Raw genomic sequence first — 23907 nt, forward strand, 5'->3', positions numbered from 1 at the left:
ATGAAGAAAGTGAAGCACTTTAATGCGTTACTATTTGGTAAGTTTTTCGTGTTTTTATCATTGATGGAAATTTATAATTACATATGGTTTCATCTTTCCTTGTAGAATGTGTAGGAGGCTTTACCGAATCGGATGTGTTCACCAAACTCAAAAATGCATCAGACTTGCCAAAGACCCTTTCTTTAAGTATCGTTGCTTGGAAAAAAAACGAAACGAGACTCAGCCACAAAATCAAAAGAAAACCATTCCTTTTTATACAAAAAAAATATCCATAGCTGTAAGCTCTGCATCCAATGCCAGCTGTATATCCTTACAGATGTAAAATCGGAAAAGGTGGTAGAGGTCATTCAAAACCTAAATTAAATAAAAAGTTTAAAGTAACTAATATGATCTTATGCCTGCAAGTCAAGTCAAGTCAACACTTACTCTCGTTAGAAGTCTGTCTGGTCTTGGTCTGTCGTAGTAATACCTTGCCGCAGTAAGTATTTGATGTTCATCGGCGTCGCCCGCGATCTTTTGTATATATACATAGATATATTTAATATAATATGTATGTTTGTGGATAAAATAAATTTCCATACCTCATTCGCCGGTATATCGTGTCGTTTACAAGCCGAATGCGCCGTATGATAGAGACGCAAAAACTGTAATGGTCGCTGTATTCGCGATTCCAGCCCCGGGATGTCGGTGCGCAATTTAAAATTCGATTCTTTCGTTGCCACCCCATTGTCTCTTATTTCTGCTTCAAGTATCCATCCTATACTGTATTTAAAATAAACCGATACTTATGCATTTCCAATCGTAGACACCGTTAAAGGATGACTAGATTTCGAAAACAGTTGACTTGTAAATTTCATAAATTTTCTCATTCGATAGATTGTCTCGAACTTGAAAAACGTTTTATAACATTTTTTTTCTAATATATTAATAAAAAAAATTTTAAAGTGCAAAAAAATTTAATTCCAACTAGTTTTTTAATTGCAAAAACCGTTAAAAAGTTTGTGCAAAAAAAAAGAAATAAAAAGGCAGATAAGAAAAAGGACGAACGCGCATGTTTGAGACGAGAACGACACAAACAAAAGATCACTATCAAGGCTGTCGACGGCTCAGCGATCAACAAACAGACCAGAGAGGCAGTGAAAATCGAGGAAATGAGTAAAACGAAAAGCGCTACGACAAGCGCTACGACAAGCACACGTAAAAGTAGCCACAACTACGATTATCATGAGAACGACCATCACGACGAGCTGTCGGATGAGCTGAGTATCTCCAGCTCGGAGGACGATGTTGTGGCCACAAGAAAATCGCGTAAACTGCAGGTGAGTGGAAGCCATGACGACGTGCACATGTGCTGACTCGATCGGTAATGACAATTAATGACAATTTTTGCATTCTTATTTTACATGCAGCCGACAGATGCCGCTGATTATGAGGAGGGTGGAGGCATATACGACCGAGGTGGCCGGAGGCGACGCCGCAGCGGCAGTAAGAGGCGCCGTAGTCGTGGCAGACGATCGCGCTCACGCCGTCGTCGCCGCTAGATGTTTTCTGTTCCTTGCAGTTTTCTTTTTTATTTTTTGGATAAATTTCGTGTAAAAGAAATTATATAACTTGGTCCAACAACTCTTGACGCGTTGACAAATTTTGTATACTCTTTCATGTAAATAAATCTATTTGTGTGGAAATAAATTGCAAGTGATACCTTGTAATACATAATGTATGTATGTATGCGTGTGTGTTTTATAACAGTTTGGAAAATGCGGAAAGAAAATATGCGTTTTTTAGTTTCAATATTTTTATTACGATTTATTTTACATTCAAAACGAAGTTTTCTCTGTCAAAGTTGAGAGTGCGTATGTATGTATGTTGCTATTCCTCTATTTTTATTGTATTTCAAAGAGCTTATTGCGAAAGGGGAGCGGCGGGCGTGAGTTTGAAGCATTTCTCACAAAATCTTGCATCCGCTGCGCCCCTCGAAAAGATCATACAACATCTATTTTCATGAAAAGTAACTGTGTTTAATTTATGCAATCTAAAGTTAAACTCAGCCAAACTAATAAAAGTGTATTAAATCATGCATAGCTGCCACCAGTCACATATGTGTGTGTGTGTATAAATGGTTAGAAAAGTAAAGCATTACAAAATTTAAAGAGCTTGGCGTGTCACCTAACTCTTGCACTCTTTCCACTACTTTCGCACGGCTCAACTTTTGAAAGAACAATCGTAAAGTATTTTAGTAAAAACAATAATAAAACTCGAAAATATACGCACTACTATAACGGCTTCTTTATACGGAATATTTACAATTGTGATTGGCATGAAAACAAGCTGCATTTCATAATGGATTTACATTGTATATTATGTTATGTTATGTAATGGTGAGCGAATCTGCAATAAACTGGTATGAAATATGTTTTTTACATGACCTATGTAATGAATGATAAATGTTTGAATACATATGTATATATATTAACGCTAAGAACACCACCTAGGGTAGAGTTTTCTCATACATTTTTATATATATGTATATTTTTTTTGCGATTACTCATTTCTTTAAATGAGCGGTTAATCTCTTTGAGTTTATAATGAAAAAACGCCACATTTGCGAACAGCTCCCATAAGCAATGTTATTTGTGTAGTTTCTCTAATTGATTATTAAATAGCTTAGTTCGAGCAAACATAACCTATATACATACATGCGACGTAGACATTGGAACGATGAAGTCGTGTCTCCGTCCATTGCTTTGCCGCAAATTCACTGTTTTCTTTATTATTATTATTATTTAGCTTACTTAACCCATGAATTTCTTATCGCGACTTCGGTCTTACGTTAATAATTTTACATTGTTTAATAATAATGTAATATAATCGTTTGTGTATAATTTAAATAAACAGTATACCATTTAAAAATAAACATTTCTTAAGAGGAAGCAGAGAATAAATTTACACAAGTTCCTATACTCGCTCGTGTATGCCATTCGAGCGCCGATCGCTTCCGTTAACTCCAATTAGTTAGCTTAGCTCACTTGTTATTCGGTGATATTCTCTATCCAACTCTCACCAATTTTGATTTTTCATTAATTTACACAACTGTCTCGATTTTAACCATCTAACAACCAATTGGGCCAATGTGTACATTTTTCAATTACTTTGCGCGCAATTAATTTTATATCCTCGTATGGTCGTGGATCTTGGATCAGTTCAGTCAATATTTCAATACCGTGTTCCTCTTTCACCAGCTGGCAATATTTTTCTGGGTAAACCTAAAACACAATTGCATCAATTGAATATTTCTATATATACATACAGGTAACAAAATTGCATACCTGCGTCAAATTGGCTAGAGCCCAAACAGCCCAGTGTTGACACTGAGGCGTCTCATAGCAGCGTACCAATCCTAAAATCGGCTCAAAGCTACGATAATTAATGTTCCTTTCACTTTTTATATCCCAACGTCTAATGGCTTCCACCAAGCGTATGAGCACGCTGTCCCGACTTGGCGACGGTATTGTCCATGCCTCAGGTCCGTCCGAAGCGATGTGCGCCAGCACACCCGCCGCATTGTAACTTACCTGCGATGAAGTATGTCGTTTAGTTATGACAATTGAATGTTCAAATAAAATTTATAACGTTTACTTACTTCGATGCCATCGCTTGCCGATACTAATAAATTGCGAAAGACTTCTATAAATTCTTGTGTCATGAGTTTTGGTCGCAACGATTTAACTTCCGCGACATTACCCAAGAGGCCCATCATATTCCTCAATAACTCATCACGATCGGGGAAGGTCTGCAACAGATTTAGTAAATACACATAGTTAAAGAGGTATAAACGGTGATCCCAGAGTTAGAGTTTACTTACACGCAAGCATTTCAAGAAATACTCCATTCCGCGCCCCTCCAAAAATCTTCTACAATTTATTGCAGTCTCATCGGTTACATTCCACATTGTTGACCATGCCACTTCCATGACATCATCGAATACCGACCGCGTTAAACGATCCTTAATTAAGTTTAACATTGTCTGATTAAAGGAAGAAAGTTACAAAAACTTCGTTTAGTATCATCCATGTGCATGAGTCACCGAGCTGTTGTTGCTTGCCTACTCTTCTTGAGTACTTGGGTTACTCCATTACCGACTTATACTTACACTAACGACACCCAGTTCGCCTAAGAATAGCTTTTGCTTGCCATCCACTTGACACGCTAAAGTGTTCAATAAATATATTGCTATCCTCTGTACAAAGCCTTCCTGCTCAGTCTTCGATACACCATGCAGTAAGACCTTTATGAGGCGCTCATAAACGAACAGCTGAAAAATGTTATTGTTTTTTAACTAGGCATTTTATGCGAATGCAATGAAACTTACAACATCATTTGGCATCTGGAATTGTGTTAACGTGAGATAACCATTTCGAAGCATCGTATCATCAGTAAGATGCGTCTCCATTCCGTTGAGTAGGGTACGAATAATGTGATGGCGCAAGGGAGTACCGAATTTTGAGCGATCGCGACCTTTAACTATGTAAAACAGCGTAGCACTGTAATAGAAAATTTACATATATAGTATATCTAATAGCACACTACAAACTCTTTCAATTTACCTTCCCGAAATTTGCATATGCTTGAATTTCAAATGTCTATCCATAGCTGTAAGCACTGCATCCAATGCCAGATGTATATCCTTACAGATTTCAAATCGGAAAAGGTGGTAGAGGTCATTCAAAACCTAAATTAAATAAAAAGTTTAAAGTTACTAATATGATCTTATGCCTGCAAGTCAAGTCAAGTCAACACTTACTCTCGTTAGAAGCATTGGTCTGTCGTAGTAATACCTTGCTGCAGTAAGTATTTGATGTTCATCGGCGTCGCCCGCGATCTTTTGTATATATACATAGATATATTTAATGTAATATGTATGTTTGTGGATAAAATAAATTTCCATACCTCATTCGCCGGTATATCGTGACGTTTACAAGCTGAATGCGCCGTATGATAGAGACCCAAAAACTGTAATGGTCGCTGTATTCGCGATTCCAGCCCCGGGATGTCGGTGCGCAATTTAAAATTCGATTCTTTCGTTGCCACCCCATTACCAGCTAAATTTGTACCCGAAATATCCAAGTGCGTAAGTTCTCGTAAGTTATTCATTATCATTTCCAACGTTTGGTCGGGCAAATCGTAGGTTCCATGTCCATTGCCAGAATTACTAATTGAAATGTCCAATGTACGCAATCGGCGCAACAAGCAAATTGCTTGTAATTGATTAGCGATTGGCCACACATTAAATAATATTAAGGTGTGCAGTAGTGGCAGGCTTGCTAGCACTTCCAAACTGAAACCCACTAATACGCAGGATGTCAAATCGAGATGGGTCAGTTCCAGCAGGCAATTGAGTTGCAAGCCATTATGCAGCACTACACCATTTAAAACTAATCGACGAAGATGCGGGCAATTGAACTCAAAATCTACGGGCTCTTTCTCATTCGGCTCAGAGTTTTGCAGCATGTGCGCATTAATACCGAGTTCTAACGAGCGAAGCCCTTCACCGTATAACGTTAGCAGCTGGGCCGATTGCACATTTATTTGATTACAGTACCATAGCGTAAGGGAATACAACTTGTGGCGCATAATCATCTCCAAACCTGTGTAGAAATAGCGAAATTCATGAAATTAATGTAAGTAAATTTAGTATATACTATGATTTTTATTGCTCCCATTACAAACAAGCAATGACTCCAAAGTCAAATTTTAGATTAGTTCACTTTAACCTAACGCATTAAGGTTCATACGTTCATATGTATGTATGCAATGTTAAGCAAATCTTTGCAAAATTAAATGTCTATGCTTGACTTTTACATTTCACAGCAGTTAGAAAGTGGTTTATGTTGATATTTTGATATGCCATGTTCATATGTATATACATACTTATATATTCATAAGTGTACCAATTTATATATGAAAAACAAGTTTTCCATATCTGTATTATTCTTATTAGAAGGCCAGTGACGTTTTATTCAAATTCATTTCCAACTTAATCAATTAATCAAATAAGTAGAACCGCTATCTAAAGTATTTGCATACACACATACATATGATGATCATATATGTGCATGTGTGTACATATGAATATGTGACGCGTATTTATATTTCATAGAGATTTTAAATGTAACGAATTTCGTCATTGATTGCATCTTCCAAATACATACAATGTAAATGTACTTACAATACGCAGAAGTGCAATGAAGTTGGTGCATTTCTCACCTGTATTAGTCAAAGTACTATTTCTCAAGTGCACAATTTTTAACGAGGTTCGTGTCCTATCCTGAAAAATATTTATCACATCATCACTCAATTGGCGACGAAAACGTTGACATGCTTTTAACAGTCGATCGCAAATGTCATTTGGAAGAACGATGCCCTCATTTAGTTGACGTAGGGTGCCACACATGTTGGGTGAACTTATTACATCTAGGTTTTCACATATATATTTATAAATGATATCTTGCAGTGTCATTGGGTCTTCATCGAGATACCCATTTTCCTTTAAACGAACTTTGCCACTCATTTCAAGGCGTGGCGAAAATATATGTGATGACGTCACTAGGATTTAGCTTGACCACTTCGATGGTTGCAAGGATCTGTAAGTAAAAAAACACCAGATTAGCTAATCAAATTCATACGATGTAATGTTTTCAAAAGCCAAAACACTCTCTTTAAAGCCTTCCAAACCATTGGCAATGCCAGTGTTTACAGCTTATGAAAATGTAGTCCACATCTCTACGGTCTCCTTCGTTAAATTCAAAAGGCTTAAAGGAAAATATGTTCGACTTTTACAGCAATAAGATTTCAATAACATATTTGAAATTATTGTGTTTAATTATTAGGGATATTCCAATATACCAATATGTAAATTATTAGTGCATTATCAAACAGTTTAAGCCATTGCTTACCACCTCCTTCACACCCCTTATGTTTACTATGTAAACAAAATTTACTATTTTAACATCATGTATTCGACAGAAAGCAATATTGATTCAATTTTACTTTATGCCACAAAATAACAAACTTCTTCGTTTCACTTCTACTGGATTCCTTTTTTCTAATAATGTTTTTTGTACATTCGTCGATTTTCCACAACTTCACAACTGACTTATCCACTATATTTTCATTTTTTCTGCAGATTTTAGATTTGTGAAAGTTTTAAAAGGGAATTCAGCTTTTTTTGCTCTGATTCTGGGAACCCAGTCATTAAAATTTACCTACTTTTTCAATAAATTTGATTTGTCCTCGTATTGAAGGAAGTGAAATTTTTTATTATATTTCGTTTTTTTATTTTTGTTTGACGTTTTAGCTGTCAGAAATCATATGGCAAGTTTGTATATAAATCTTAGGGTGCATTCAGTGAAATGCTCTTTCAACCATATTGCCGGTCGACAATTTATTAATTAATATACTTTTTAGTTTAAAATCGTACCATTTTGTCAATTCAAAATTTGAATTGAAATAATAGAAATATGTACAGTTCCGTTCTCGGTAAGCAAATCTTGAATTCTATCTGTTTTTGCCTAAAATCGAAATTTTAATTCGAGTAAAATAACAGTAAGTTGACTAGTAAAAACAATTTATACGAATGTATGTACATATGTACAAAGTATGTATGAATATTTTCAAACCGTCTTAAAATGAAAAACAATGGTTTGATTGAAGATAATACCTACTCATATACCATGAAAGTGGAAGATGACCTATTTGCTGCACAATAGTGTAATTTTCCATCAAATACCATAAAGAATTCCCGCTCACACCAAAATGATCCAATAACAAATAAATAATGCATTTTTATTTTTATTCAATAAATTATACTAACATTATAATTAACCAAAACCAAGAGCACAGTTCTCTCTGTGAAAATTCAAATAACTTTAAATGATAATATTAATTCCACGGCCGCAAACAAATACGTATATATGTACATAAATATATAAATGCAGGTATACGTACTATTTACATACAATATACATACATACATATGTATGTATGTACATACAACATATGCATATTCATAGACACAGCTGTTGTCTATTTAATTGTATTCCGAAACATGTAAATATGTGTATTAAGTAATAAGCACCAACAGGAATAAAATCTTAGTTATTTTTTCTAAGCATTTATTTTTAAACATAACTAATAACTATGATAATGGCAGAGAGTACAGGTAAGCATATTTTATATGCACATACATACATATGTGCAAATGTATTTGTAAAAGTTACATATTATAATGTGTGTAATTTTCAAGGGCTATTCTTTAGCATACGCTAATCTCATTAGCAACACAACTCCAAATAAGATCATAAATAAGTAGAAAGTATTTTAGTATATACATATGTACTCATGTTTGTATAGAAAAAATTGTATGTTTTTATTGTTGCGAGGAAAAATAGTTCATTGGCAAATATGATTTAAACTATATTTGGTTTGAAACGTTCAATAACTTCTGGAAACAAACGATATTAACGTTAATGTTGTAGGTACATACGCTTGTATACTAACTTGTAATATAATTCACCATAGTGACATTATCTAGGTTTCCAATGTGGGGCGACTTTAAGAAAATTATCTTACCAATTGGTAGACTTCGTCTATTTAAAGTTATTTTCCGCATAATTCATAGCATATAACTTCTACCGGCCCCTACTACTACCTTTTATTAAAACTAAATTAAAGATATAAAGATTATTTTTTGTTATTTTTTAAATTGAATTAGCTTGGCTGCCATTTCGGAATCAGTGCATCATTTTTATTTTTAATAACAAATTTTAAAATGTACATACATGCATATATACATATATGTATATGTTTACAACACTTTGAAAAGTGTTTACAGCCTTCATTGGTCTCGATTTTTTAAATCAACTAATAAAAGCAAAATTAAATAAATTGTATGTGACTCCCGAAATAAATAATTCAATAATTCAACTAAAACGAGTTAATGTTGCAGTAATGTTAGATTGTCTGAACTAAAATAAAAAGCATATGCAGTATTGCAGCAATAATAATGAAATATTAAGTGTTTCAAAAAAATAAGTACATGAATTTTACTATTTGTGACATGAGAGTATATAACTCTATTTAAAGCTATCCGTTGTTGCACTTCTTGGATCTACTGCCACGGACGAGGAACTCGTGCTATCTACATGTGTATGTCCATGACATAAGATCCACATTCCCATTTTTCAAATCGATCAATCTCTCTTGGCAATTCCTCGTTTGTTTTGTTCTACATTTGCACGCTCTCTTTTGTTACTTCGTTGTAAGGCCTCTTGTGGATGTTCTCCGTTGATTGCGCGCAGAAGAAGTATGCCAGTCCCTGACTGCGCGTACCGTATCCGCAGCGCAAGCGAATCCTGCGTTGGCACATGTTTCAATGCTGTACTAATAAAGTTCATCATCCATGCTATTTATTAGCATTTTCTTGTCTTCCTTGACCTTGCCATTGCGAGAGAGTGTTTGTTCCAATAATTTTGAATCGAAGCAAGGCTATAAAAAAGAATATAAATTTTTTATTAATTCAATGAATCACTTTTCACAAAACAAAAATTATATTTAAGGTTCAATGGGATGAAACACTTACTGTGTCGCAGATGTTCATGTTGCAACAATTTTCTATTGTAATTTCGCACTGTTCGGTCGCCACAGGGCGATTGGTAAGCGGCGTGTCCGTTGAAGGAGAAGCTTGTTTGCGCACCACGAAAGTTTTCTTTATGCGTGGGCGCGCTGGTTTGTAGAAGCGACGCAATCCTTGTACGATTAGAAGCATTAAGCCTAAAGAAGCGACCACACCGCACACGAACACAACGATGACGGTACTAGTCCAAGGATCTACTTGCTGGCACATTTCCAAATGTTCAAACTTCGGAATTGCATAAGTCTCTGCACCATTTTCACTATGTTGAACGAGCTCTTCACAACTGAAATTGAAGAGAAATAGGGGCATATTTCAACAATTTTTACTATGACTAACCAAAATATAACCTAAATGTTTTTAGAGTGTTTTGTTTGTTGCACTTACATGTCATGACAACCGTAGGGCACATTCGTATCCGGCTCCAGTTTCAAGATTTTGCAATAAAGCGCACAAATCTCGGTAGAATTATATTCACAACGCGCTCCACCATAATTTTCTTTGCACTCGCAACTCGGTTCACCTGAATCCTCAATTATACAGTGACCATCATTCATACAATGACTGGCACACTTGTACCACTGACAGCGTGGGCCGGAATGGCTGCGAGGGCATTCACACGTCGGCAATCCCAGCGACGAGATCACACACGTGCCGTGCACACAATGATTGAAGCACTCATTGATCTCACAACGTGTACCCTTGAAACCGATCTTACAGATACAGCTAGTTGTTTGCGCCACAAATTCGCCGCCATTCAAGCAATACTTTTTACGTAAGACATTCGCGCCTATATCCAACGTACTGTTGGTTGGTGGAGCAATTGATAGAATACGATTCTTAATGCTAGCAACCACTTCGTGGCAGTGTTGATCATTTAGGGAATTGGTAAGGTAATGTATCCGTGCGACTATGCCACGCGGTCTGTCCTGGTACTTTAGTATCATATTTGCGCCACCTTCTGTTTCAACCGTCTCATCTTCCGGCTGTAAATGCTTCGTTTCGGTGTTGTTAATGAATTTCGCATGACCCCAAATTGCACGGTTCGTGTGATCGGTCCAGAAGATTGCATCTTTTGTTACGGCCAAACTAAATGGTTCATTATTAAGGCCCTTCAGTATCACTTGCCGATCACTGCCATCCAAATTTGCACTCTCCACTGAAAAATGTATACCCTGCTGATCCACCACATAATATATACGATCAGTCAACTGATCGACGACTATACCATGCGGCGCATACATTTCTCCGCGCACAATCACATTGCGTTCGCTACCATCCAAGCCAATACGCTCAATACTTGAATTGGTAAAATTTGAGTTAGTCCAAAAGAGCGTACGACGGCAAAAATCAATAGCAATACCATCGGGTTGAGTGTTTTCGTGGCTGAAATCTAGGAACACTTTTGGTGTGGTGGAAGCGTTAGCATCAACAGATACCACGAAGATTTTTTTATTCAACATGTCACTCCAGTAGAGATTGCGATCGAATGGGTCGTACGCAAGCGAACGAACAGCTTCGTTTTTGGTGCGCTGTACCATCTTCTCTATTAAATGCGGATCTTCGTAGTCTTTCGGTATCATTAGCGAGAAAATGCTGCCGTTGTTTTGCACATCATCGGTGAAATACACTTTTTCTTCGGCTTCATCAAAAGTGATGGCACCAAGATGTTCGAACTGATGAGCCGAAGATGTCACCTCCTGCCAGTGTTCATCATAAAATACTATTTTGGACTGCGTTGTGACGGCGAAATCTAAAAAAAAATGCATTAAATGAAGACATTTCAATAAAAGGATATTGACAACTAGCTGAGATCTATTTCTCTTTTATTTAAATTCTAACAGTGCAAAAGAATAAATGTCATAAATAATGCAACAAATACGGACTGCGTAACATGAAGAAAAGAGGAGAGGGAATTAAATAACTACTCCTTGAAAAAATTAATTTATCTCAAACTAATTCATTCGTATGATTTTAAAAAACTAAGTGCGTTCAAAGGAACCTACAAAACCTTTAAACTCCTTATACATATGTATGTATCTTCAATACAATACTTACATATGTATGTATGTACATATATTTTGTCCCTTTACCCTTTATTTTCATCTAAAAAGACGACGTGCAAACATACACTCGGGATGCCTGCCCACTGACGGCTTGTTATGTGTTTTGATGTTAATTGGCATGGTTTTTTATTTGCAATGTTTAAATTATTTTGAAAAATCTATATATAATGGTCATGCACAAGAACACATATTTTTTACATACATACATTCATTCATGTATGTGCATGCATACTCGCAAAGTGTATAAATGAAAATGTCCGTCCACACATTCGAAGAAAATTTTATTTTTATCCAAGCGGCACGCATGTGACTGTGAATAATTTCATTCAATTGTTTTGCAAAAACAATTAAGAAACAAGCAAGAATGCTTGCATAAAAAACGTCAAAATATTTTTTACTACTGTTGATCCACCGAAATACTCAACCATCGCGCTTTAGTCGAATTTTGAGAAATTTTAAATGCCCTTGAAATGGAATTGAAATTAGAAAAAATCGAAATGTTTAATTTTTCAAATCAATTAGCATATTCTTTTCCCATTTCAACAATAGTGTTACCCTACGCATGACCGCCATTGTACCTATAGGCATATACTTGTATATGTACATATATGTATAACTACCTACAGAGGTTTGCATGCGGAAATATATGCATGCACGTAGCGCTGACAAAATCTACGTCGACTTATACAGTTTTATGATAACGCTAAGTTTCGTGAAAGCGAATGTTCCCGTGAATGGAAATACATTTGTACATACATATATACATATGTACGTATGTATTTATAAATGCTGCAATCAATAAAAAGGTGTCAAATTAAAGGAATTACCTTTTTGCCCCACCCTTTCTTAGCAGCAACTGTTTATGGCCAAAATGATTGCAGGAAAACGAAAATAAATTTGGGGATTACAAAGCGTGAAGTCCTTAACTGATTCATACAATGTATACTATATATTATATATTACTTAATAAAAAGCACTTCTTATGAGTAAAGTCTGGCATTAAGCATTTTACCACTTGATCATCGCAGATCCCTACTTTATCAAAATCATCATGGTGTCAATTGGAAAAGTTCTCAAAAATTTGAACGAGAATCAAAGTTGAGAGTGCTTTAACTCGAATATACAATTTGAAGATTTACTACTTCTATTCGAGTTATACGATGGCCGTGCAGTATGATTACACCATCTCTAAGAGAAGTGATAATACTAAATCGAGCTTCTTACAATCGTTTGGAGTATTTGCTTAACCTTTTTTTCTTTATAATTTTTCGATAATACTCGATTAGATGTTATATAAAACTTAAACACTTAAGAGGGGCTTACACTATCAAAGCTGCACTTCAACTGCAGCGCATAAAAAATTTAAGAAAATGCAAATAACATGTCTACGATTTAGCCTTAACTGCGATAACAATTTCACTTAATTACAAGTATGTATGTATGTATTTAAAGTTTTGTGAAGTGTTTAAGGCGCCTAAGTCATTTAAATGTATTTATAGATGCTTACATACATATACATACATATATATGAGTAGAAATTAGTGATTGCTATAGCCTATAAGCAAAGAACTTAAGATAATGTTTCACTTAATAAATGCATACATGTGCTTGCAAACAAAATCATCGAAATACCTGCTATTATGGGGAGGTCTAAAGTTCGATACTATATACATATATATGTAAAAGCACTTTCAACACTATTCTTTCTGCTTATTAGGGCAAACATACTGCACGTCAGGCGATTATTAATTCATTACATCCATAAGTACTCATCCCTTTTAAGCTTTTACATTTTTTGTAGCTTATAAGCAAGCAGCTCGTAAGCCATTCAGATTATTATGACTTCAATTAAGAAATTAATGCATATTACGTGCTCTTATTTATCTCGGTATACCTAAGGTTCGGATATCGGAGTAAAGTAGATAAGTAATTAATTAAGTTCCACTATCTCCACTCGTTTGCCAGACTCTCACGCTTATTTGGAGCGTTTATTTATGATCCTTGATAAGTTCGTGAACATACATGTTACACTCTTTCATTTTATTTCTGTAGAATAACGTTTTCTGACATCTATTATTGGGATACTATATTATCATACGCCTATAGTACCTAAAAGCAAAATTTCTGTAGAAAATTGTGTAAACAAATTTCTGCATAGATTTTATATTTATTCCCAAAAATTTTTTGACCTTTCCTACAATCATCGACGAGTGAAGCAAATGCAGGTATAGGCATGAAGTGGAGACTTGTTTCGAAAATAACATTAAAATCTTCTTCACTTGCTCACAAGGCTCGCGTCCCGATTCCGATGAATAATGCATTGACTGCGTAAATACTTATGTATGAAGCTTCAGAGCAATGCCATGACGTGAAGATGAACGTTACGAGGCAGCTCGATATGCGAACAGTAGTAAATGAATAAATGTAAACCAACACAAACACATACATATCAACCAATTGTACCAGCTAGCGGCATTTTATTCAAAATTTGGTTTCAGTTTGTTTCGCGCGTCGAATTTTTGTTGCGTCGTCGTTTCATAAAATAAACATTAATTAATGCCAATCAATTGATTTTCAACTTCAGTCGACATTCATTACCATAATAAAAGTCTAACGAACACACACAGTGCATACAGTATTGTGAAAAATATTGACTAAGGCTACTTTCGCTATAATTTATAACCCACCTTATCTTGGAATATAATTGAATAGAAATAATAAAAAATTGGTTTGTTGGGATTGATCATAAGTTAAGAACTTGATAGCATTCGGGATTATCGCAGAAAAATGATTTTGCTGTTTTGCAATACGTCAAATCGGAATCATTCAAAGCTATAAACAACACATAGAATGTTGAAACTCTCACTGTATTATACAGTGGTAGACATTTGTTTATACGCAAACATTGTTCGTACTTGTATTAGTAACTATGTAATTTTCTTATTGTGGTAAACGCTTATTCGTTTATGCACAGTTAAATGTATTTTAACAATTTGAGGAATTTTGTGCAAAATTTTAATATTTTACTTATTTAAATGTACGTGTGGCTTACATTGAGCCAAATGCAACTTAGAATTTGTTATCTTCTAGACAAATCAATGACAAATTATATCTTCCTCTCACTGCCAGACATGTCAACAGAGTTTTAAGCTCCATACCCAAAATAAAGTGGACAAAACTTAAGTCAAAACCGCGGTTGACTGATGTTCATAAGACGAAGGGTCCGAAGATACATGTCCTGGCGTGAATAATGTCGTGCAGTAGTTATTTTTTCGGATGAAAAGAATTTATTTGGCCGGCTCGGACTGTTACTGCTGCTATTGGCATGATCTAAGCAAACATGACGTGGTTCGTTCGAAGCTGAATTTTGGAGGAAGAACTGTAATGGTTTGGGTAGCCTTTTTTATTCGGGAACATTGCCAATTTACTTTATTACAACGAAAATGAACTCCGAAATCTACAAAGAATTATAAAACGTTGTGTTGGTGACTTATTATGAACACTATCCTGAGAATCAGTTAATTTTCCAGGTATATTTTTTATTGGTGAAACCTACTCAAAAGGAAAACTATACAACAGTGTTCTCGAACTCTCAAATGTGATTCTCCAAGCTTGGGTCCAAAGACCAGCTGATTCTATGCCAAATCGAATTTTTTGCGTGATTCAAAAGAAATGAGGCCACACGAAATGCTAAAATTGAAAGAAAAAGGCGTAAGCTTGCTGACTTGTTCTTCTTCTTCTTTATTGGGGTAGACACCGTTTACGCGGTTATAGCCAAGTTACTTGTGACTTTTTATTAAATGCTTATAAAGAAATATCCACCCTAGAAAACACTTTTCGATTCTGCTGCTACAATAACAACACTTTTTGTTCAAAAGAAAAAATTAAGATATTTTTAAAAAACTTTTCTATAATTTAGGTTAAAAATTAATAAATACATGATCTTTTTTTCAAAATCATAAAAAAAAATGTTTTTAACAAATTTAGTCAAAAACGAGGTGTGCGTTTAAGAGAATGTCTCACTATATTTGTAAGTACACACATTAAAAAAAGCCCTTGAATCATTGAAATTGATGTACATAGTATGTACATACATACATGAAATTACGGCATTGTATAAATGTATATGTATGTGTGAAAATACATACATGTAATGTAAATTAGACATTTTTAATTATTTAATTATTGCAAGACTTTTTACCGGTTTTGCTTATGCAAGTTTGCAAATTTGATAATATACACACATGCATACATACATACATACATACAAGTATGTCTACATGTAGCATCGGTTACAGTGAATAGAAAAATAATGTAGTTATTTTTAATCAAGTTAGCTTTCGATTAACAGAACGGCATACATATAAAATGTCAACACAACAGAAAGCAATCCCCACATAGAACCGTTATCGCTTGGCGCTTGCTTTTTTCAGTATTCCGAGCTCGTGGCGCTTGATTTGCTGGCAGGTATTGCCTGATTGCGTGTGATTCGTTCATAACTGCAAAAGCATTCGCTTATAATGATTGGACTGTATGTTTATACCTTAATCTAAACAGGTGTAGATATGTCCGTTAGCATTCTTTGGCACGTCTCTTTTATCTACATTTTTTAAGTAAAATTGAAAAAAAGACAAATATTATTTATATTAATACCATGAGGTTGCTAATATTTTATGCAATAATGTGTCATCAAGTTGCCACTATTCAATCACCATGAGTACAGCGCAGCACTGAAGAATACAAAAATAAATCCAACTGAGAATATGCGTTTGGGCGAGTTTTTCATTATTTGGGACATGCTGGAAAACATGAAACACTAAATATAAGACGTTTTCAATATCCATCTTTAATTTTTAATAATGCTGGTGTGTAAGTATACACGGGTGTGTCTGTATAGGTGGTACATATTCGAAAGCTAACAGTTATTACACTGGTTAAAAGGTTAGCTTGTGCATGAAAATTGGTGAAACTCATGTTATGCATAATTACAACACATAATAATTGAATGTTAAATAACTCGACGATGAATATACATACATACTTACATACATATGTGGTCATTTGTATAGAATACGAACTTCGTTCGGAGTTCGCTTCAAGTTGAACAAATTGGAAACATGCGAATTCGTCTATATAAATACATATGTATGGAAAGTTATCAAATAAGACCGTTATAGTAATTGTTCGTATGTACATACATATGTATACACGATAGTACTCTGTACATCTGATAAATGTTTGGCCCAGCTATTCGTTCCATTTGTGGCGTTATGTGAGAAATGCAGAGCCATTCGAATGACTGATAAGAAATTATGTATATACATATGTATGTATGTTTTTCATATTAGAAATGGGCTTGGAGATTTCATATTGCTTTTCTATTATTTTCTATATCATCTCGACTAAAATTGGAACACAGGACCAATCGAGCGATCAAGTGGTCAACGCACTTGCATACAATCTATCCATGACCTTAAAACCATCGCCAGGTCAAGCCGAAATTCGAATGTAAGTAGAATACGAATATTGGCATAAACAAAAATATAGAACCATTCAATATATTCATATTGGTCTTCAAATAAACAAAAGTTGTTGTTAATTACTTAAATGTTAAAAGCGGGCAAACACACAAACATTTAAGCATTTACTTGCTCTACAGCTAAGATATGTATTAGTGTACACTTGCAGTCAATAAAAAAGCATCACCAAATGAGCAATTTGCAAGTATTTTTATTTGTTTGGCCACATAGTGGAAGTTAGATGTCCACAAAATTTTTTGTCTAAAAATTTTTTTTATAAGCAAAAGCCAATTACATAATTAAAAAATCGATCCATGATATTCATGATTAATGAAAAGAAAGCAAACTAGTGATTAAATCATTTTCACCACTAACGGTAAAAATATATGTAACCTGGTTCTTCTAATAACCAGTCATCTCTGCTTCAGTACCAATAACTTTCTTAATTCTTGAAGACATAGAATTCAAAATTGTTAAGCACTGTCGCATATTTTTGTGCATTCATTATTCCATCAATAAGGTGTAGAGGTCCCAAAATATGATATGAAAGGCAATATCAAATAATTTGTCTTTGAGGAAACTTAGTTTTCTTTACTAAACAATTATCCTGGAACCTCTTACTACCTGCACCGCGAGACGTAAAGCATGTTTTGTGAGTTTAGAAAACTAAATTTGCTTTCGTCAGAACACATAATCTGTTGCCAATCATTTTGATCCCTATTTGGGTACTTTTTAACCGAAGAAAGTCGTGCAGCCCTCTTTTTTTGTGCTAATAGTGGCTCTTTGTATCTCTGCCCTTATAGAAAGGGCACTTTCAAAGCGGTCACTTAAAAACTTATCTGCCGCAATAAGTTGACTGTTCTCGCCGTTTACTTTTGAGGACGACCTGATCCCTTTTTACGCTTCAAAACGTCACTGTTCTCTTGTTTTGTAAAAGACAACAACAAATTCTAGCTGCTATTTGCCGAGAAAACACAACTATAACTAAACAGTGTTCAATCCAATTTCACAAAAAAAATTAATTTCTCAGTGCCTACTATATTTAGTACAAATTGTTTCAAAATTACAATTATATGGCTGAAGATGGTCTACAAAAGTGTTGGTGCGTTTTTATTGCTCGCAAGTGTAAGTTCGTTTATTCAATTCATACATACTCATAAGAGATTGTTTTAAATGTACCTTCTCGAATATACCTTGTTTGCTTTTGCATATTCACAATTTTTGCTATTTGTTTTCATTTTTATTTTCTGCGCTAGTAAAACAAAGTCAATAACACTTTGACCTACAACGAGTTCAGTTAATTTCGGCTTTTAAAATGGACACGCTATTAGTACAGCAAACAACAACAAACGTAGTCAGCATTTTTACAAATAGTCTATTGAAAAATACTTTAAATTAGGCTATACTACGCTAGTATCGCTAGCCGAAAACTGGCTTTTACTTGGCTAACCAAGTCAATGATTTCCAGACTTTAAGTTGAAATTTTACCAAACACTTTGCAAAGATTAACTGAGGGGATGTTGTCGAGATATTCAAATAGGAGGTTCGAAAAGAAACAAGAATGAACGTCAAACGCTAACACAACTTGAAAACAAAATATATTAGAATGACTAACAAATACGGAGACAGTTTTTGTCTCGATATGTCATTCGATTAGCTAAGCTTTATAGACCTCTGGTGTTATATGTATATTTACTGGCAAAAAATCCACCAAAAGTGAAGGTGCAACAGTTAGTTTGATTTACTTGAATACAGCGATCTATGGAGGGACACACACTCTATTGCCGTTAATATCAAATAATAACAGTTGCGCCGTTTCTGCTTCTAAAATTGCTTCGATGTGACTGCTTATACAGTTCGCTGCTGAAGTCTTTTGTTTTCATTTGGCATAACTTGAGAAAAAATCTCCGACATTATTGATATACCCAGATCAAGCTCATTATACATTATAGTTTTTTAATTAATTATTTGCTAATACGTACGCTATTTTGAATAAGGAGATCTTTGTTATGATTATCTACAAGCCGTGAATGCAAGTGAAAGTAGTTTCTGTTTATTACTCATAATGTTAGTAGGTAATGTAGAAGCGCATGCTTGAAATGAGTCGTTTCGCTGCTCTTAGTAATATTTTTGAATACGGAACTGAAATTCTGAAACTGGATACTTCCGTGTAAAAATCTTTGGTGCATGCGCCAAATTGTTTTCCTTGTTTTATTGTGCTTACAGACAGTCTTTCTGGTTACATTCACATTCATGCATGTACATATATGTATTTGTTATATAAACTATATCGGAAAAATATTATGGATGAAATTTTGCAAAGTGGTGCTAAAAGCTGTGTTTTCTGATATTTATGACATTTACGCTCAAATCATATACATTTTCCCCATAAACTTAATCAAATCAAAGCAAGCATGGTGATTATTTTTTCAATGGAACACCTTTCTGATTTTCCACTGAGTAATGCTAATTTTAACATTATTCTCGTAATTGAAAAGAAATGCGGTTATATTCAATTTTCAGAAAACCCGTTTCAGCCCCAGATGTGTTGCCAGTCAAACCCTTTTTTGTATTGGCCCACCACTGAATTCGTTTTGCTGTAGAATGGAGATAAGCACGTGGTGGCGTTAACGAATTTATCGCTTGATTACACCCGGCACTGTGTGTGATAATATGTAGCGCTTGCTTTTGCTATACGATGACGTCAATGTTTCAAAGCACACCATAAACAAGAGAGCATTGCAAATGAGTTTATAATCAAGAGCATGGCAATGAGTTTGATTGGCATGAGCGAGATGTATAAACTGGATTGTATTCTTATATATTTGTATAAAAATATATACATTTATAAGATGTTTATAAATACAAACAAGCAAACTCATCACATTTCTAGCGTTTTTGAGAATCAACATCTAAATTTTGGGAGCGGATTCCTCTCAAACTCTCGAAAAACAGCTGATTGTGCATACATACATACTTATGTACAAATAAACATGCTACGTTATATAGTCTTAATATAATCGAAATAACCTCTTAAGGTCTGTTTAAAAGTAATCGAAAATTATCCAGATTATGAGTATATATGTAATTCAGAAATTCGCTAAAAATTCAAAGTAACTAATACGAAGGAATCAACTTTTCAGATACAAAAATTGTTCGCAGTCAGTTTATTTTGTTGATGTGAAATCATTCAGCTAAATGTTAAAAAAATTCAAAATAGGAATATGTACATACATACATGTGATGTACTCGTATTTCTGTAAGTTAATCAAGAATGGTAATTGTGAATATTCTACACCAAGTTTTTAGAATTTTTGCATCGTAAGAGAATATTTATTTCGTTGCCATTAACATTAATTTTTTTCTTTTTCAGTTTCAGTAGGACTTCAAATTTCTCTAATCGCGGAATTGCGGTTTTAATCCAAATGTACATATGTACATACATACATACACATTTTCGATGTAGAAATTGCGATAATGCAACATAACTGGCATAGCTACGAATTCGAATTTCAGCGATCCCATCAGATTTTGGTTATTATTGTGCATTTGATTTGTATATAAACACATATGAATATGATACACGATATCGTACATAAATATTTATTTAAAGGTTTTTAGTTTTCGTTACTTGAGACCATGCTGAGTTTGCTTATTCTTATTAAATAACGGAATATACACATGTATTCACGTTACTAGTAAATTATAATAAAAAACTTTATATTGCTGACTTGGTTTGTATTTAGCGGAATTCAGCGAAAATATACATACATACATTTGGATTTCTTTATTTTAAAAGGCAATGTGGTGGAGAAAGATTTCCAAACCAAAAAATAATAGTGTAAGAGTCGTTCAGTCGGTTTAGTCGTTCATGAAAAATTATGTATTCGACATCTTTGTGGAATGTGCTTACTACACGAGTTTGCCAACAAACCGATCCAGTATCACAAATCAATGAAATCGATGGTGAAATTACATGATGGCTTTCGAAATCACCGTATTCTACGGATTTACTACTTAACGACATTCTCCTGTAGTCAGACCTAATGTGAATACGCTCTCTGGAAAGAAATCGTCCAGACTGTAGCCTTCTTTGACATTAATTGCCGCTAAAATTGGTTTATTACCCTTGATGTCAAAATACTTTCATTTATAGATCTCAAAAAAAATAAGCTCAAATTTAATTTCTATAACTAAGCTATGTATTTGCCTATTTTCTGCACAATACTACAAGAAAATTTATAAAATTGCCAGAAAAATCTACGTACAGACCCCTAATAAGTTTAATCAATGTTATATTCTGATATATATTATTTGTATGGTTCAAAATGTATGTACATATGTAATTTTTCTATTATTAGGAACAGATCTAGCATTTTCATTAACATTTTAAGAAAAAATTTTAGGAACTGTGAAAAATTTATGATAGCGAATATTATGCTCGCTTCCAAACCGTAGCTTGCTAAAATCAGCTCCTCCCATCGAATATAGTATGACACAGAACAAAAAAGTTCAGTTTCATTCCTCTTGCAGTTTCACCGTATCCGTATCGTATGCACACTTCCGCTTGGTTTTTTGCAAAAGCTTTGGCAGATTGTGTTAACTGGAGCCTTCATAGTAATTGTAAATGACTTATGTGTGTTAGAAAACAACCCATCACATCCTTACAGTGAACAACCTCTATAAAAAAGAATTCACAATACACCACTAACACAATTATTGCATACGTGACCGCAATGACAATCGTAATGGCGGAGCTGCCGGCAAAACTGATATCCGTTGATCCGTAATCAAAACAAACAAATAATGCAAAATTAAAATATCAAACTGCATTAATATTTATATATGTATAGCTAAATACTTTTTTATTCCGGGCAATGAGTGGCTAAAGGTTTCATCTGTCTCAAAAGGTCATTCGCAAAATTAAATATGTATGTTCAGTTTATATATGTACATATGTATGTATGTATATGTACATATGGATTTCAGAACTCCATAATTCACCATATTACCATTGTTTATTACAGATTCATATATGTACATATATAAATTTAGCTTCTCCAAAACCATATACATAAATGTGTAGTATTCAAACAATACACACTTTTTAAAGTTTTGTTGAAAATAACCAGATCAAAAATATATCAAATGCTTGAATTATTGTTAATAATATTTTTTGAATCCTAAGCTGTCTAAAAGGTTCACTCGATATTATTTTCTAAAAGTACATAAGTTACATAAGTATTGAGTGATGGATTTTCTACACGTAAAAAAGCATAGCATTGACATTCAGCGTGCGAAAAGTAAATTATCATCAGCATTATTTACTGATAATGCAAATACGAGTACATTCCATTGTCGCATTTTAATACCGGTACTGACTCCTCACTTTTTTTTATCAGTTGGACAACTCACCAAACCTAACCTAATTTATTTATTTATTAACCTGTAATGAGCAGATATTTGCTGCATTTCTATTAATATTGTGGTGCAATATTCTTTCAGCAAATTTGCTAAAGGTGAGTGTGCAGTGCATTCGGTTATGTGGTAAAGATAATTATACAATCTTATTGTATAATTTTGCACGTTTATCTGTAATATCTTATTGCTGCCTTGAAGTTCAACTTACCCCACGCGAATGCGGTGTTTATATACAGAATCAATATGTAAAATAATCGACGTTGAAAATTTATCATTGTGCAGGTATGTCAATTCCTAAAGGTTCTGATAATTCTTCAAACCCGATGACTTAGGTGTCAAGTGTTGTAAATTATTTTAGCATATAATTTTCTTGAAAAGTGCTTTTATAATGATATACTTTTGGTACTATTATCCCTTTTAAAGTAAACCGATATTTTTTATCACTGTACCGTAGCCGTAACTAATGGACTAAGCGAGCCGAATTGTAAAGTAAGGAAGTTGAATGAGCGAAGGATATTTATTTATCGTAAAAGTCCGCGTTTTTTCTTATACATTACATATGCGAATATACGAGTTGTCGCAACACTTTTAGACGTGAAAATTTAAGTTTACGTCTTGACAAATTATCACTCACTGTCGCATTTAGTAACTTTAAACTGACGTTTTGTTTCATTAAACGACAGGGTGACCGTAGTTATTAAAATTGCAGTGCTTCCCTTTCAAATGACAAGCGCTTCTACGTAACCGGAACGGCAAACCAGCTAAAGCTGGAACTACATAACTCGCGTAAGCGTAAGCATACGACTGACATAAGCTAAATTCAAAACACCAAAATAGAAAAAAATATTTGTTTTGAAACCTTAATGAATATTTTGTTTAGCCTAAAATAATATTTCTTATCAAATTAATACAAAATAATGAATTATGTATTTTTTCTTAAACATATTTTATTTAAACATGAATTTCACTTTGAAATTTGCTACAAACATATAAAAATTGCAGTAAAAATAGTTTTGTTGAATTTGAGTATTTTAGAAATACTTTACCAAATACTATGTATACAGATCAAAAAATAAAAGCTTTCAAACACGCCTCATGATACTCATTATAAGATCATGTTCGTTAATAGAGCATGAAGTAATGGTAAATTAGAGCAACAGACATTTCCGAACATCAATACCCAAGCCAAATATAAGATAATGAGGTGTCTTGG

The 23907-nt window shown here is 34.1% G+C and overlaps 2 protein-coding genes and 1 long non-coding RNA gene across 3 annotated transcripts in view; 1 reads left to right on the forward strand and 2 right to left on the reverse strand.

Moving 5' to 3' along the window:
* LOC120776338 overlaps nucleotides 1-23907 on the forward strand; it is a 65264-nt gene that overhangs the window by 33941 nt on the left and 7416 nt on the right. The window lies entirely within an intron of this gene.
* LOC120776332 (protein zer-1 homolog) lies at nucleotides 2265-7306 on the reverse strand. Its single transcript, XM_040106865.1, has 11 exons — nucleotides 7267-7306; nucleotides 6265-6641; nucleotides 4948-5645; nucleotides 4802-4879; nucleotides 4605-4729; nucleotides 4370-4541; nucleotides 4151-4312; nucleotides 3863-4024; nucleotides 3641-3790; nucleotides 3327-3572; nucleotides 2265-3263 (listed from the first exon to the last, which is right to left on the reverse strand). The coding sequence occupies exons 2-11, from the start codon at nucleotides 6566-6568 to the stop codon at nucleotides 3102-3104; spliced, it is 2259 nt and encodes a 752-aa protein (XP_039962799.1). The 5' UTR covers nucleotides 6569-6641; nucleotides 7267-7306; the 3' UTR covers nucleotides 2265-3101.
* Nucleotides 8155-23329, reverse strand: LOC120776333 (protein cueball). Its single transcript, XM_040106866.1, has 4 exons — nucleotides 22903-23329; nucleotides 10076-11441; nucleotides 9638-9974; nucleotides 8155-9543 (listed from the first exon to the last, which is right to left on the reverse strand). Exons 1-4 carry the CDS (start codon nucleotides 22967-22969, stop codon nucleotides 9439-9441), a joined length of 1875 nt encoding a protein of 624 aa, XP_039962800.1. The 5' UTR covers nucleotides 22970-23329; the 3' UTR covers nucleotides 8155-9438.

This window comes from Bactrocera tryoni, chromosome 5, assembly GCF_016617805.1.
Source record: "Bactrocera tryoni isolate S06 chromosome 5, CSIRO_BtryS06_freeze2, whole genome shotgun sequence".
In the NCBI taxonomy this organism is placed as follows: domain Eukaryota; kingdom Metazoa; phylum Arthropoda; class Insecta; order Diptera; family Tephritidae; genus Bactrocera; species Bactrocera tryoni.

What these genes read in the sequence shown, in the direction of transcription:
- LOC120776332 (XM_040106865.1), bottom strand. Translation starts at nt 6,568, where the DNA reads ATGAGTGGCAAAGTTCGTTTAAAGGAAAATGGGTATCTCGATGAAGAC. An exon ending in TAGTACTTTGACTAATACAG is followed by an intron (nt 5,646 to 6,264) that starts GTGAGAAATGCA and finishes ATTTCTACACAG; the next exon opens with GTTTGGAGATGATTATGCGC. An exon ending in TCCAGATGCCAAATGATGTT is followed by an intron (nt 4,313 to 4,369) that starts GTAAGTTTCATT and finishes AACATTTTTCAG; the next exon opens with CTGTTCGTTTATGAGCGCCT.
- LOC120776333 (XM_040106866.1), bottom strand. Translation starts at nt 22,969, where the DNA reads ATGATAAATTTTCAACGTCGATTATTTTACATATTGATTCTGTATATA. An exon ending in AAACACCGCATTCGCGTGGG is followed by an intron (nt 11,442 to 22,902) that starts GTAAGTTGAACT and finishes ATTTTTTTTTAG; the next exon opens with ATTTCGCCGTCACAACGCAG. An exon ending in CCCTACGGTTGTCATGACAT is followed by an intron (nt 9,975 to 10,075) that starts GTAAGTGCAACA and finishes CTTCAATTTCAG; the next exon opens with TTGTGAAGAGCTCGTTCAAC.